The 16,838-nt window shown below is 36.5% G+C and overlaps 1 protein-coding gene across 1 annotated transcript; it reads right to left on the reverse strand.

The window, feature by feature from the left end:
* Positions 1-6,756: 6,756 nt before the first annotated feature.
* Positions 6,757-7,741, reverse strand: LOC139193397 (uncharacterized). The gene is made up of 2 exons (XM_070816394.1): positions 7,378-7,741; positions 6,757-6,839 (listed from the first exon to the last, which is right to left on the reverse strand). The coding sequence occupies exons 1-2, from the start codon at positions 7,739-7,741 to the stop codon at positions 6,757-6,759; spliced, it is 447 nt and encodes a 148-aa protein (XP_070672495.1).
* Positions 7,742-16,838: the final 9,097 nt, after the last annotated feature.

The following is a 16,838-nucleotide window of genomic DNA, read 5'->3' on the forward strand; positions in this document are numbered from 1 at the left end:
AAGGCTCATCTGTGATAAATAGAAAGGTCTCTCACTGGCATGTGAATGCATGCAGAGAGGCTACTTTTCAAAGATAAGTAGAGACAAACTTGCTCTATGTTGGGGGTTTTTGTGTCGAATGCTTTGATGGACTTGTATTATAAAGAGACGATCCAAAACCTTCACATCCCCCATCTCTAAGTTACCGAGGACTATGCCGAAAGCATCCCGAAGGAAATGTAAGTCCAAGATAATGCTTTGTTGTTCTCCCAGCAGCTCTTGGATGCTTGGTCTGGTGTTATGTTAAGAGCTTTCGAAGTGCTTCACTCGATAGTCGAATGTTTCCCTCGCTGATTCTAGCATCTTTGAGGAGTATTTATTAAACTAATAAACACTGGGAATGACTGGTAATCACAATAAATTATGACTTGCCCGAATGATGCGTGGTGTGGAAGCTAAAAGGCACTAGTTTGGTGTGAAAGAGAGAGCTAGGTTGTTCTTGGTTATATGGTTTGAAGTGGCTAATCAAGGATTTCTAATGCTTGGGTAGTTTTTTAGGAACTAGAAAAGCTTCTGGGAAAACTCGGAATGAAAGGAAAACTTATCTCCAAAGAACTAGGGTTTTCTACATTTAGAGAAAGCTTGTTCTACTTGGTGCGTTCTTGCACTTGTCGTTCTTCTTCCTCCCGCGTTGTTGTGTCCCCATTACACTGTATTAATATCTTTATTTATAGAAGCATGGATCCTTCCAAGCTCTAACTAAGGGAATCCTTTAGTTTCTTCTCATTCTCCAAATCTGCTAAGTTTTTCCTTGTTCTTTTCATAGGTACAGTACGGAGTTCCCTTTTGGTATAGCATTGAAGAGTGTCACTGGGTTTGTGAAGCCTGGGCTGGGCACATTGTCCAAAGCGTCTTCTTCCAACGTCAATTTCCTTAGACTCTCTTTTTGGCAATGCTCATCCTTATTTTTCCCTTGTTTTTCCAACGTAAGCTTAGAAAGGAAAGTATTGACCAAAAAAAAAAAGCTTAGAAAGGAAAGACTCATTCTTTCTCTATTAATGAAGCACACGATTCTAGGCTAAACATGATCTGGTCAGCTCAGCCTTGGCTTGGTTGGTTCTTGAATATCTTAGTTGGTTTGTAAGGGAAAGGGTAACAATAAAGCTGTTCTCTTTCAAGCCTTCCCACGTGAAGCCAAAATCATGGGCTTGGATTTTGGTGCTCCCAAACAGCCTAAAGTCTTCCACAGTTCTTCAGCATAGGCCCAGTAAACTTTTATATCCATCTACATCACGAACCACTCAACAAGACCCATTACGTGGCTTCAATTCATTTAAGCTCGTCACATGCTTAGCGTGACTCGAAGTGCAATATTAATGTATTAATATTATAATACGACATGGCACGGTAAATATGCTTGATTTTCATAGGCTTGGCGTGATTTTACAAACATTCAATAAACTATTATTTTATTGGCATGACATGATCATAAATTTGCATACATCTCGTTTTCGCACTTTTGCATGGATTTAAGCTTGGGTAGTGACGCTTTTAGAATGATTGGGCATTAAGTGAGATTTTTGGACCCCAACATTAACCGCCGTGATTGGATTGGGCCAAAGAATCAAATCTTGGCCCAAAACTTCAAAACAAGTTATGCCTGATAAGACTTTTTCCTTCTTCCCGTGTGAAAACTGACGACAGCATGATGATCTTTTTCATAGTTCCCCGTGCTTAGTTCATTATCTTAAGGAAAATCTGTGTAACGTTATTGGTTGAACAGAAGCTAGTTAATGCTTTCTCCTTTTCTTAAGACAAATCCACATTCTTTCCCAGCACTCATTGTTGATTTCTATAAGGAATTTGGGCACGTCTTTTCCTTAGAATTTTGCTCTTGTTGTTTTGTTGAAATTGCCTGTCGGATTTCTAAAACTCAATGGGAAACTGCGGATATTAGGATTACCTTTTATTAGCCTTAAAATGAATTGAAATCCAACATGCAATACCTGAATTTATCTCTTGGGAGTGAGAGGAATTGTTTCCAGTTAATGGCGAGGTCCAATTCACCGGCTATCGACCGGAATTAGGTCGCCAAAAAATCAATGTGAAACTTAAGTATTGTTTACACGAAAACAGCGACAAAATTGTGATACTTTGACTAAGAAGAGTGATAGGGATATATTGGTGGTGGTTGGGAGGAGTATAGTGGTGACTAGTGCGTCGCATGGAAGCGAGAAAAAAGACAGAGAACGCAGGACGAAGAAAAGGCTGAGAATATGTAGTGGAATAAGAGAGACTCCCCAGTTACCAGCTCTTTTAGATTCCCACGATGACCAACACGTGTATGTGAGGGGCAAATTCGTAAATCTAATGTGCAACACAAAAAATAAGTTGGGATTAGAAGCAGCAGAATGGCATTTTTGTGAAAACATTGTTAATGAACAATGTTTTTTTCACCTCAATTTTAGTATAGAGTAGTATACAAGTACCATTAGTAACGCTCAATCACACATCAATTCATAAATTAATATGGTGTTACTCTTTTGAGCTTTATCGAATGATGAATCAAATATTGCAGATGACACTATAACAGAAGCGAAAAGATATCTTATCTATGCACCCTAATACAAGTTTGATCTCTATTTTCTTTCCAGCCATTAACTAACTAATTAATTTACTAATGTTGTTGTTCTACTAAAAAAGTTATAAATCAAATAATATTTTTATTTTTGACGTTATTCTTTTTCTGTGTGTTATAAATATGTAACAGTTAGAGAGATAACCTTTACTAGTAACAGGAGCGAAGCAGGGGTAAAATATCACACTGTAACTATAACTCAAAGGGATGACAAATAAAAGTGGGAGGAATATATACTGATGTTATTGATCTTTCCTTTTGTTTTCTGTGTGTTTTGATAGCAGTCGGAGCGCTCTATTTATAGAGCAACTCCATACGAACAAATTCTTACATTTTGACATTTACAACACATAACTTCGAAAATACGATCATTTTGTTTCCAAAGTCTACATCATATTTGTGGGCATTGAAAAATCTGTGTGTGGGCATTCATAACAATGCCAATGTTTTCAACACTCCCCCTTGGATGGCCACATATCAACATCAGTTGCCTCGTTAAGACCTTGCTCGGAAAAACCCAGTGGGAAAAAATCATAGCGAAGGAAAAAGAGTATAACTTTAACTGGATTGTTGATATAGAGTTAAGTATGCTTATGTTGCCTCCTTAAAACCTTGATAGGAAAAACCCAGTGGGAAAAATCCTAATCGAAGGAAAAAGAGTACAACATGCATATATCATGGATGCTCCCCCTGATTCCGCATTCTCCAAATTTAACTGATTGGTAAGTCGACGTAATCCGATACTTTGCACTAACTTTTGAAATGTGCGTTTGGTAAAGACTTAGTGAACAAGTCTGCCAGATTTGCATTGGAACAGATTTGTCTTACTTTAATAACTTTAGCATTCTGAAGCTCATGTACACTGAAAAACTTTGGAGATATGTGTTTAGTCTTATCGCTCTTGATGAATGCTTCTTTCATTTGGGCAACACAAGCTGCATTATCTTCATGGATGATAATTGGATTGTCTGTCTTCGAAGTTAGACCACATGAATTCCGAATATGATGGACATTGATCTTAACCAAGAACATTCACGACTTGCTTCATGTAAAGCAAGTATTTCTGCGTGATTTGAAGATGTAGCAACTGATGTTTGCTTTGTTGAGCGCCATGAGATTGTTGTATCTCCATTCTTGAATACATATCCAGTTTGTGAGCGAGCTTTATACGGATCAAAAAGAAAACCAGCATCTGCATATCTAACAAGGACCTGGTCATTTGTGGATTTCTTTTAGTAGAAGAGACCCATGTCTGTTGTCCTCCGAAGGTATCGCAATATATTTTTAACTCCCTTCCAATGTCGAATTGTTGGAGCAGAGCTATACCTTGCTAACAGGTTGACTGAAAAAAGCTATATCTGGTATAGAACATTGTGCTAAATACAATAAAGCACATATTGCACTCAGATATGGTACTTCTAGACCAAGGACCAGTTCATCTTCTTTTGGACGGAATGGATCTTTATTAATGTCCAAAGAACAAACGACCATTGGCGTGCTAAGTGGATAAGCCTTGTCCATGCCAAATTACTTAAGGATTTTTTTAATGTAAGCTGATTGGTGGACCAAAATTCCACTAGCACAATGCTCGATCTGCAGGCTGAGACAATATTTTGTTTTTTCCAAGGTCTTTCATTTCAAATTCGCTTTTCAGATATTCAGTAGTTTTATTAAGCTCTTCAAGGGTTCCAACTAGATTCATATCATCAACATATACTGCCACTATAGCAAATCCAGAGTTGGATGAACACACGAGGGCAAATGACATTGTTGGTATATCCTTCTTTGATCAAATACTCACTGAGATGATTATACCACATTCGTCCAAATTGTTTTAGCCCATACAATGATCTCCTTAATTTGATTGAGAGCATACCTCGTGGTTTGTCAATTGTTTCAGACAACCCAAGTCCTTATGGGATTTTCATATATATGTCAGTATCTAATTCTCCATATAGATACGTGGTGATGACATTCATAAGTCGCATGTCAAGTTTTTCTAAGACCACTAAACTTATTAAGTAACGGAATGCAATTGCGTCAATTACAGGAGAGTATGTCTCCTCATAATCAATTCCAGGTCTTTGCGAAAAGCCTTATGCAATGAGTCGTGCTTTATATCTTGCAATCTCGTTTTTCTCACTGCGTTTCCTTGTGAATACCCATTTGTAACCCACGGGGTTTACACTAAGCGAGGTTTGGACTATTGGTCCAAAAACATTTCGTCTTTCCAAGGAATTTAATTCTACCTGGATTGCATCTTTCCACTTAGGCCAATCCTATCTCTATTTGCATTCATCAACAGAGCGGGGCTCAAGATCATCACTTAATATGATTTCAGTGGCTACTACAAATGCGAACATGTCGTCGATGATTATTTCATTATGACCTCACAATTCATTAGTACAAGCACAATTTATGGAGATTTCTTTGCTTTCATGTACCTCTATGTTTCTTCAGGTAAATATGTCTCATCAAGGACATTTTATTTTTCTGAAAGTACAGAATTATGAATTGTGGATTTATCATTCATTTTCTCTTCTTTAATGATTTCATTTGGATTCAGTTATGCCCTCGTCTTTCTCTTTCGAGTGGCTGAATCTATTGAACCTGGGGGTCTACCACGCTTCAGGCGTGCACCAGATGAATCATTCGCAGCCACTTTATTTTGTCCAACATGGACATCAATTCTTGCAGGTGCATTTACAGCTGGTATATGTGATTTTGTCACTTTTATAGCATCATTAAATGCATCTGCATTTGATTGGCAATACTTTGAAGATGAACAATCCTTTTTAATTCATTTTCACATTGAATGCTTCGAGGATCAAAATGAGATAAGGTGGGAACAACCCAGGTCAGCTCTTAACGTTCTTCTAGAACAGTTTTTTCTCCCCCTAACGATGGGAAGACTGTACCATCAAAGTGACAATCAGCAAAACGAGCTGTAAACATATCACCTGTCAAGGGTTCCAAATATCTAATGATAGATGGTGAATCAAAACCTGCATAAATTCCTAGTCTACGCTGAGGTCTGATTTTAATGCGTTGTGGTGGTGCAATAAGTACATAAACAGCACAACCAAAAACTAGTAAATGTGAAATGTTTGGCTAATGCCCAAACACGAGTTGCACTAAGGAGTATTGGTGGTTGGCTATAGGTCTCTATCGAACCAATGATGTAGCATGTAAGATGGTATGTCCCTATGCAGAGACTGGCAATTTTGTTTTCATAAGCAAAGTGCGAGCTATTAGCTAAAGCTGCTTGATCAATGCTTCTGCTAGGCCATTTTGAGTATGAACATAAGGAACAGGGTGTTCAATATCAATGCCCAATGTCATGCAGTAATCATCAAAAGTTTGAGATGTAAATTCACCAGCGTTATCAAGTCGGATTGACTTAATGGGGTAATAAGGGAACTGTGCTCACAACTTAATTATATGAGGAATAAGTCTCGCAAAAGCTACATTCCGAGTAGACAAGAGACAAACATGTGACCATCGGGTAGATGCATCAACCAAAACCAAAAAATATTGAAATGGACCACAAGATGGTTGAATAGGCCCACAAATATCCCCTTGAATTCTTTGCAAAAATGATGGGGATTCAGTATCAACCTTTAGTTGTGATGGTCTAATTACCAACTTCCCTTGAGAACAAGCTTTGTAAAGGTTATCATTTGAGATAGCAATGTGTCTGCTCAATAATGGATGTCCATTAGAGTTGGTAATGATCCTACGAATCATGGTAGATCCTGGGTGACCCAGACGATCATGCCAAAGCATGTAAACTTTTGAATCAATGAACTTCTAGTTCATGACAATATGTGATTCAACTGTCTTTATGTATGTGTAATACAATCCACACGACAAACCACGCAACTTCTCCAATATATGTTTCTGGGTATCATTGGAGGTAATGCATAGATACTTCACATTTTCTGCACTTTTGGTTTCAATGTGGTATCCATTTAAACATATGTCTTTAAAACTCAACAAATTTCGAGTAAATCGAGTAGCGTATAACGCATTCTGTATGGACAATATTGTTCCATTTGGTAACATAATCTGGGCTTTTCCTAAGCCTTCAATTACATCTGATTGACTTGATATTGTTGTTACCCTTACTTTTGTAAGCATCAAGTGGTTGAACTGTCTGCAAGACTGATATCTCCACCATTTCTCATGTTTTGAGAATGACCATAGCTTTTATCCATGCTTTCTGAGTAAGGGAATCACAGTTAAAAGCAAGTTATAACAGGAAATTTAAATGCCATTTTGATTGAATTTGAAATGCTAGTTTTAAACTACAAGTTCAGTACATCAAACATAAACGATTCAGTCGGACCGGTATACTTCATTCCCCCTTTCCACAATAAAGTCTGAAACATCTAGGTGAGTTGTGTTCAACTGCCCTGATAAGTCACACACTGAATCAAGTATATCCATTGGTTTAGCTTGATCGAGAAAATTGGTCTTAACACCCTTCTCCTTGATGGAGGTTTGATATAGATCCACCAAATGTTTTGGGGTACGACAAGTACGCGCCCAATGCCCATTGTCACCACACTTATGACAGGCTCATTCAAAGTTTTTGGGAGCATTGTTCATATAAGCTTTGCCTTTGTGGCGATTCATATTTTTGAAGGTCGGGCCTGAATTATGCCTTAGAACTTGGTTGTGAAACTGGACACCATGATTCTTGCCTTTCCCATTCCAGCGTCCTCACATGTGGCTACGTCCTCGTTTATGATTATTGCCACCAGAGGATGTGGCATTCACTTTGAGGGAAGCATCATTCACTTCTGGGAATGGTGCAGATCCAGAAGGTTGGGATTGATGATTTTTCAGCATGAGCTTATTGTTTTGTTCAGCAACCAAGAGCACAGATATCAACTGGTTATATTCAGTGAAACCTCGCTCTCTATACTGCTGCTGCATGAGAACATTTGAGGCATGAAATGTGCTGAAAGTCTTTTCCAGCATGTCTTCTTCAGTGATGGTTTCCCCACAGAGTTTCATCTGGGAGCTAATTCTGAACATCGCAGAATTGTACTCAGCCACTGACTTGAAGTCCTGGATCCTTAGGTGAGTCCACTCATAACGAGCTATTAGAAGAATCATCGTTTTCTGGTGATTGTATCATCAAGGTGGCGACGTATAAAGTTCATGGTCTTCACCCGATCTTGAGAAGATGCATTGTTCTCATCCTTGATTGTTTCTCCAGGATTTGCTGCCTCCAAATGGATCTTGGCATCCACTACCTAGGTAAGGTAGTTCTTCCCAGTACTGTCCAGGGTAACAAAATCAAGCTTTGCCAAGTTCGCCATTTTTCTGAAAGAAAATTGAGATGTGTAAGAACTTGCAATAATATGTATTCTAGAGGTATGTAGTGTTAGAACTTCTGGTTCTTACAAAAAAATTTCATTTTGATCATCAGGCCAAAATGATAAACACTCGAAACTTTCAGTTGAGATTTTCAAGGTGAATGAGGAGGGCGATTGTACTGCACCATTCTCATTGAAATAATATAACATAGAATGGGCGATTATTTCGCACCACTCCAGTAGCAGGAAAATTTAAATACGCAAAGCAGGGTGGGTGATTCTACCTCACCACCTAAAATTGCAATAAAATTAAACAACAGGCAAATTTAAATAAGCAGGGTAAGGTGGGCGATTATACCGCACCACCTAAAATTGCAATGAAATTAGATCTGCAGTCTAAGATAGGCGATGATACCGCACCATCTTGGATTGCAGTAAGATTAAATTTGCAGTTCAAGATGGGCGATTGTACCGCACCATCTTGGATTGCAGTAAAATCAACATAAATAAACACTGGGTTAGTAATCAAGATCTACATCAAACAAGAAATCAAATATATATGTAACTGTTAGGTTGAGAACTAAAAGCAAGCATGGAGCAAACAGTTCGTCGTGAGGGTATATCGCGCAGTTGAGGCAGAGGAAGAAGATGAACAGTAAAATCCTTAGAGGAAACATTTTTTTCTTTCGTTCGACGAAGAGAAATGAGAAATGGTTAGATTTTAGAGACTCGTGCTGATAACGTGTTATAAATATGTAAAAGTTAGAGAGATAACCTTTACTAGTAACAGGACGAAGCAGGAATAAAATATCACACTGTAACTATAACTCAAGGGGATGACAAATAAAAGTGGGAGGAATATATACTGATGTTATTGATCTTTCCTTTTGTTTTCTGTGTGTTTTGATAGCAGTCGGAGCGCTCTATTTATAGAGCAACTCCATACGAACAGATTCTTACATTTTGAAAGTTACAAACACATAACTTTGAAAATACGATCCTTTTGTTTCCAAAGTCTATATCACATTTGTGGGCATTGAAAATCTATGTGTGGGTATTCATAACAATGCCAATGTTTTCAACATCATGCCCTTTATGCAAAAGGATCTTCATTTTTTGTAAAAAAAGGACTAGGTGTGGGCCCACTGCACATCGAACTTCAACGATCCAAACCGTCTAGTTTGTAAGTCTCAATTCATAAATCATCCTTTCAAAAATTCAATTCAATTCAATCCAAAATCATTTGCCTATTTAATTATCAAAATAAAATTTAATTGTTTCTTATATAACAAAGTATTCGTTAATTTTTTTTTTGAACCCAATTAGATGTCTTAAATATTTCCAATTTGGCTAATATTTTGCAAGGATGATCTATGAGGTGCAACTTGAAATATAGACGGTTCGGATTGTTAAAATTCGATGTCGTGTGGGCCCCACAACTAATCTCCATTTTTATAAAAAAAATTGATATCCCATATATATAGACACACACACACACTAGAATTTGTACTCGCGCGTTGTTGCAGGGTTGAAAATTATATGAAAGATTATGCAACTACAATCTTCAAAAACAATGTTAAAGTCAAAAATTGAGTTACGAACGCCAATGCAACTAATGCAATTTATACACAACCTCATCATGAATGAAACAAATTTAAATGTCTAAAGAGAATTCTATTTTTTCAAAGTAGAAAGGGGAAAATAATTGTTTACTTAAAAGTTGGAGTAACGATAACTGCATCAATTACATCAATTCCAAATGTAATATTGAGGGAATACCTGCCAAATAAAACTTACAAAATCTTTCATAATCTATATAGTATCTTCAACGTTTCATAATCTTGATTTTTTTCATGATGACTTGCACGTTCAAAAGTAAGGGGTCTGGAAAACCTTAAAGAAGTTAAAAAACAAAAAAACAAAAAGTTATGCCCTCCTATATCATATAATGAAGCAAACAGAAGAATGAATTCAACAGTAGGATTTAGAGAATTTAATTGAGAATGATTACACCTATAACCTTGATACACAAACAATCTAAGAACTAAGTTAACACCTGCAATCTCAAGAGGTCCTAATTTTCTTTTAAATTCTACCTAGCATGCATACCACATTACACTTCATGTGCGGCCTAAAATAATAGAAAATATCAAAAATTGTCAAAAACAAACACTAAATTTTTAGAGCTTCAACTGATACAAATTAGAAACACCTCAATTCGCTTGCCTTCATTATTCACTTTATATCTTAAGAATAATTACTAAATAGTTTTTAATATTAAACATTAAGAATTAAACACTTCAATCATTACTAATAGTCATTTCAACCAAATTCATGATTGCAAAATCCTTACTATAGTATGTCTTGACAACAGATTCAATGATCATATTATCCTCGACCTGAAATGACACTAATTTCACAAAATCAAACCGCATGTTGTTTATAAAATGACATCAACCACATATATGGCATCTTTTCTCATTACAGTATCTATCATATCATCTTTTCCACAATCATTGGTAAAAAAAAATATAAAGCCTAATTAAGCCAATAAGTAGGGACTGTCACGACAAAGATGAATTTTCTAAGAAAAATGAAAGGGATATGTCATAAACATGACTTAAAGCTTTAGCAGGCAAAGAAATGAGATTAATTAATGGAAAAGAGACCAAGCTTTTAGATGGAGGACAATGGTGACACTATCTATGTCAATAGGTCTTTCCAACTTTGTCTCAATCATGCATATAAAATCATCTAAATATATATGACTTTCAGTTTACATGCATCCCAAATTTGGGTTCCAACATCACAATGATTTTGGAATTCAGGTTCCAACATCCCAGAAATAATTAAAGGGAAAAAAAAACAAAGAGAAAGGGAGGAATAATGCATACCAAGGAAGAGAAAAAGCTGGAACGGATCGAGGTGTTTGGGGATTGAAGTGAATTGGTATCTGGGTCTGTTATTTTTGCTTGAAGTTTTAGTAATTTGTGTGCAATATCCATTTGTATTTATAGTAATTACCTGCACAAACCTCAATCACCATACAATCTATCACTATTCACATATAGTTCATACAAAATGGCACATTGTGACCTCTCTTTGGCCAGCAACAGTTTTCCAAAGTGAAATAAACTATTACCATTGTTAATTATCAATCCGTTTGGCCAATTCATTGAATACACTACACCAAAAATTTCACAATTCATTAAATTTACATATAATTGGGAGATGTACAAAAACAAAGACATCGGCAGAAATTATCACCATAAGAATTCCACTATGAAAAATCTAGAGACCAAAATCCTTCTTAACAGAATTTAATCACATTAAGAGGCATACACTTTCGGTTCCAAAACAAATTTTCCTAAGCAAATTAAACGCAGAAGAAACGGGGATAAAAGAATTATCCAGAAAATACAGGAAATGGTTCTATTTTTATAGGAACCAAATCGCAGATAAATAAAATTAAATTAAAACATGGCAATTGAAAACCCCAACAAAGAAAAAAGAAAAAAGGAAACGAAACGATCATTATTCTAAATGGGAAATCAAAATTGAAGAGAAATCCTACACAAAAAACCAACACCTTCAAGAATTTTCACACACAAATTGCATAAATAAATTAAACGGAAAAAAAAATTAAGAGAGAGGGAGAAATAATGCATACCAAGTAAGAGAAAAAGCTGGAACCGACCATGCCATGGTATACATTGTATGGTATCTCAATTTTCAATACCAATTGCCTTTCTCAAATTCAAACATCTCTCTCTAGTCCTCCCTCCCATCCCAAAGTCCTCTCACCAGTACAACATATGGTAACACGAAATCAATTTATTCATGATTACTCAAATCCCGAGTTGGGTGAGTGACTATAAATTCTCGAGGCATCTAGTGACCAAGAGAACGACGCTCACTCTTATCTTCAAAAATAGCCATGTTAGGTTATTGTCAAAATTTATCCACTTTTAACATATTTATAAAACTCTAAATAAAAGATTATGAAACATTGTGTTATTTACATGCACCAACATGCAGGAAAATCATATGGTTTCATATTTCAAGAGAAAAATAAGTAAAGGAAAAACCTCAATACCTAACCTTATTAATTATTATGATGGTGGCTACTCAGTATAGCATCTGATTGTCTCAAGGACCTCTTTGAAACTGTCGTGGAAACATGCAGTTGGGAATTTGGATGACAGCATAGAACAATATTGTATCTCAAAGCCTGATATTCATAAAGCATGTGTCAGCTTTAAAAAATCTAACTATTTCCTGAATCACCAACTACTATTCTTTAAAATCAGTTTCCTGAAAACAAAGATCATTCAAACGTCATTATTATTAAACCTATTAGCAAGAACAAAGTTCCTTAAACTTCATATTTCCATATATGAATTTAAGGAGGAGAGAAAAACAGAGTTATGCATTCATGTACTAAATGGAAACTAAACAAAGTGTTGTATTCAACTTTCACAATCATAAAAATTAAAAATTTGGTTCCACAAGGGTGCGTTTGGTACGTGGGATGGAACGGAACAGAGTGGAACGGACGCGTTCCGTCCCACGTTTGGTGCGCTAAAATTATGTGGAACGCGTGTCCCATGGAACGAAAATAGGTTAAATTTTGGTTCTCCCTCCCCCCCCTGGAACAGGTTTTTCCATCCCGTGGAACACAAAAATGATAAATTTTTAAGACAAAAATACCCCTTAGCTTTTTCAATATTTACACCTTTTAAATTATACGACAAACCCTAATCCTTCCTTTCCTCTTCTCTGCAGTTGGAGTTCTTCTTCTCTGCCGCTGGAGTTCCTCTTCTCTGTGCCGCTGAAGTTCCTCTTCTCTGCTGCTGAAGTTCTTCATCCTGCATCTTCCCTTCGCAAACTTCCTCCTCATCCTCTTCCGTGTGCCTCTCCGTGAACTTCATCTCTGCATCTCCGTTCCAGGTTCGATCTGGATTCATTGTTTTTCAGTGTTCAAGTTTCGATTTTTATGTGCTGAAATGTACAAATCTGATGTTTTTGGGTTTTGTTGGATTGGATTATGTTTTGGATTTTCCTCTGTTGTATTGGGTTCTGTTGGATTAAATATAAACTAGAACCTTTGATGAATTTATAATTTTGATCGTTTAACATCTGGTTATCTTAACGAGATGCATGATAACAATCATATTGGGCATTCAAAAAAGTAATCTTCTCACCTTATCTCTAATGAAGCTTTAAACCTTTTCCCGAATGATCTCATATGTGCTTGGTTCCTCAACACTCCCAGTGTGCTTAAATAATGTTGTCAAAGAAGCTGTGCATACAAGAAGATGAGGTACATTATGAAAGAGAGAGATTTCGATGATCCTAGATGTATCAAGTGCTGAACTTAAGGACGTAGTAAGAAAAATACATAAATCTGCATAAAATGTGTATGCGTTTGTTCATATATACATATTTACTTATAAATAAAATTGCTAACTTACAATCTGATGTAATGAAACATCAGTTAATTTGTAATAAACATGTAATCTGTAATCGTGCACTATGACTTAATTTGAAGATCACAAATATACCTTTAACATCTTGCCTCAAAAGGGCAATAAGTGCTTTATGCACAACATCATGCTCCACAAATTCCTCTAAAAGCATCAACAAAGCCCAACATCAGACTCATATAACACAACCACCATACTCCTAGGATCACAATTCCTAACAAAGAATGGAAAAAACATTCCCAGTGTGTTGAGGTGTAAAATATGCCAAGAAATAGAAAGTTAATTAATTAATTTACAATTGATTAATTAATTAAAAATGATGGGAAGCAGTCGGTTGAAACAGGTAGATGAGAGTTTGGCACCGATGCACAAACTCCAATACATCTATTTGAAATTGTCACGGAAGAGGAAGGTAAAAAAATGCCAAAATTCCGATTGTTAATCACATTTCTATAAGCCACACCGATTGTCAGTGACCCTATTTCAAACCCCACCGATAATAAAACTTCAGTGAATATAGAGTTAAGAAAGGCACAAATCTTTCATTAGTGTGTAAAGAAGGGTGTCATATAGCTACAATTCTTGTAGTGCCAAAGATTTAACATGCCGTAGGTCACCGGAATACGAAGGGATTCCCTCACTCAGCTTGTATTGATGCGGTGGCGACCTAAATGTTGTGGAAAATATCTCCATCAGATTTGTCATTGTTTAGCTTGACCAGGAAGTCTAGTTAACTACGGAGAGTAATTGCAATCTAATCCCCAACACATCGATCCCAACTGAAGAAAAAGAAAAGAGAGATAAGAATCCAGAGAGGTTTGCTTACTGAGGAGTGCATCTTCCTGTTGTTCTTGTGAAGAGAAATCCTGGCCGTTGGTTTCTGGCTGTTGTTGCGGGAACAAAGTAGGCAACAAGTAGCAGAAGAAGAAGAACCAGTTGACTCGGTTGAACTAAGATTTGCTTCATTTTTTGTGGTGGGGTTTCTGTCTATCTTCTGTTTGGGATCTGAGTTGATATGGAGCTTGACTTGGTTTCAAACTTGGTCTGTCTTTACCAACACTGGTAGACTGGTACTTGTTTTTTAAATACAACTGGTTCGGTTCTCAATACATGTTGCTGTAGCCTGTATTCATGGTTCTATGTTTTATGGAGATTTGGTTCGAATGTGGGGGGTGATATTGTCTTTTGGTCTTGGCTAAAACTATCAATTAGCTATAAAATTGGTCTTGGCTAAAACTAAAACAGTTGCACACAACTTCCTGAAAATTCGAACACCAGATGAAATTGGCTAAAACTGAAACAGTTGCTCAAGTTCACAACTTCCTGAAAAATCGAACACCAGATGAAATGTATGAAACTTGGAAGTGTACTATGTATAGTATCCACTGACCCTATGTTGACTTTGTTTTTTATTTGCAATTTACTTATTTGCAATTTACTGTTTGTGGTTCAATATGTCATCCCAGGTTTTAGTTTGGACATTTTTATCATTATCAATTCCTATTACGGTTCTTTCGTTTCTGAAAATTTAGTATCATATTTTGATTCATTCAATAATTGAATCTTGCGTATGTTTTTTTTTCATGTGAAGGTATGGATGAATATGAGACTCAATTCTTTGTTCTTTTGAACGTTTGGATTATAATGGCACAAGTCTTTAGTATGAATTGCCAATTGTTGAGGTATAGACAACAACAAAGGAGACAACGGGAAAAAGCTAGTTTAGAGCAAAGGACATTTGTTAGACTTCATGTTAGGAGAGAGGAAATAAATCGTATCACACAATTGAGTGATACTAACTGTTTGTGGGAGCTGCGAATGGATAGGAATGCATTTGCAGTTTTATGTGATTTACTACAAACTCGTGGTGGGTTGGTAGATGATGGTCATGTTACAATAGAGGAGCAAGTTGCTACTTTTGTTAACATATTAGCCCACCACAATAAAAATAGGTCAATGCAAGTTAGATTCATTAGGTCTGGTGAAACTATTAGTCAGTATATTCGCAGAGTATTGCGTGCGTTGCTCAATTTGCAAGAGGTGTTGTTTGCAAAACCAACCCCTATCCAGGAGGATTGCACGGAATCGAGATGGAAATGCTTTAAGGTAAGCATCATAGTAAAATCATTAATAACATAATTATTTGTAGTTGGTAATTAATATAAGTTTTTCTTTTTTATAGGGTTGCTTAGGAGCGCTAGATAGAACATACATAGGGGTCACTGTGCCTGAGGTCGATAGACCAAGATATAGAACAAGGAAGGGTCATATAGCAACTAATGTGTTAGGCGTATGCACACATGACCTCAAATTCGTATATGTGTTATCCGGTTGGGAGGGATCAGCTACTGATTCGAGAGTTCTGGGTGACGCTGTTACTAGAGCTAATGGCCTCAAGGTCCCAACTGGTAAGATAGACAAGACCTAGTATTCTTCCTTACCTTTGTTGGCCAATAACTAAAATTTATTATCAACTAATATAGGTACATACTATTTGGTTGATTCCGGATATACGAATGGTGAGGGTTTTCTGGCACCGTATAGAGGCACTAGATACCATTTGCAAGAGTGGGAAGGCAATTCATGGGCACCTACGAATCATGAAGAATATTTTAATATGAAACACTCACGTGCTAGGAATGTCATTAAGAGGTATTTTGGCCTCCTCAAAAGACGTTGGGCTATCTTGCGAAGTCCTTCCTACTATCCAATTAAGATTCAAGGACGAATGATCACTGCATGTAGTTTACTTCATAATTTTATCAGAATGTACATGGCGGTTGATCCTGAGGAAAATGCAAGGCTTGCATTTGATGAATTGCCTATAGGGGAAGATTTACCAAAAGTATTAGCCTACATTGAAACCGTTGAGTCAAGCCAAATATGGACTCAATGGAGGGATGATCTTGCAAGAGAAATATATGATGAGTGGAGAGGAAGGAGGGCTTGAAAATGGGTTGACATAGTAGTTGTTGTAATTATCTTTTATTGTTTGATGACATTTTACTGAGATGATTGCTGTAATTGTTTTTCATTGTTTGAAGACTATTGAGATGTTTATTAAGTGGATTTGTAATGTGGTAATTGAGATCTCTTGGTGTAAGTGGATTTTCTATTTTTATTAAGTGCATTTTCTATGATCTTTAAAATTTTTGTTTGTAAGTGCTATCCCTTGGTGTTGCCATGTAGCCTTGAGTACATGGATAATAAATTGATAATTGATTACCTTTGATAGATTATATGGCCACCTCACGTAATTGGAATGATAATGAGGAGGATGTGCTGCTTACCATCCTCGAGGAGATGGTAGTTGATGGTGTTAGGTGTGAGACCGGCAGTATTCATCATGTCATTAATCTGGACTGCATAGGTGAATAAGTGAATCAGATAAACACTTCTCTTCCACTC

Source organism: Malus domestica, chromosome 17 (assembly GCF_042453785.1).
Source record: "Malus domestica chromosome 17, GDT2T_hap1".
Lineage (NCBI taxonomy): Eukaryota > Viridiplantae > Streptophyta > Magnoliopsida > Rosales > Rosaceae > Malus > Malus domestica.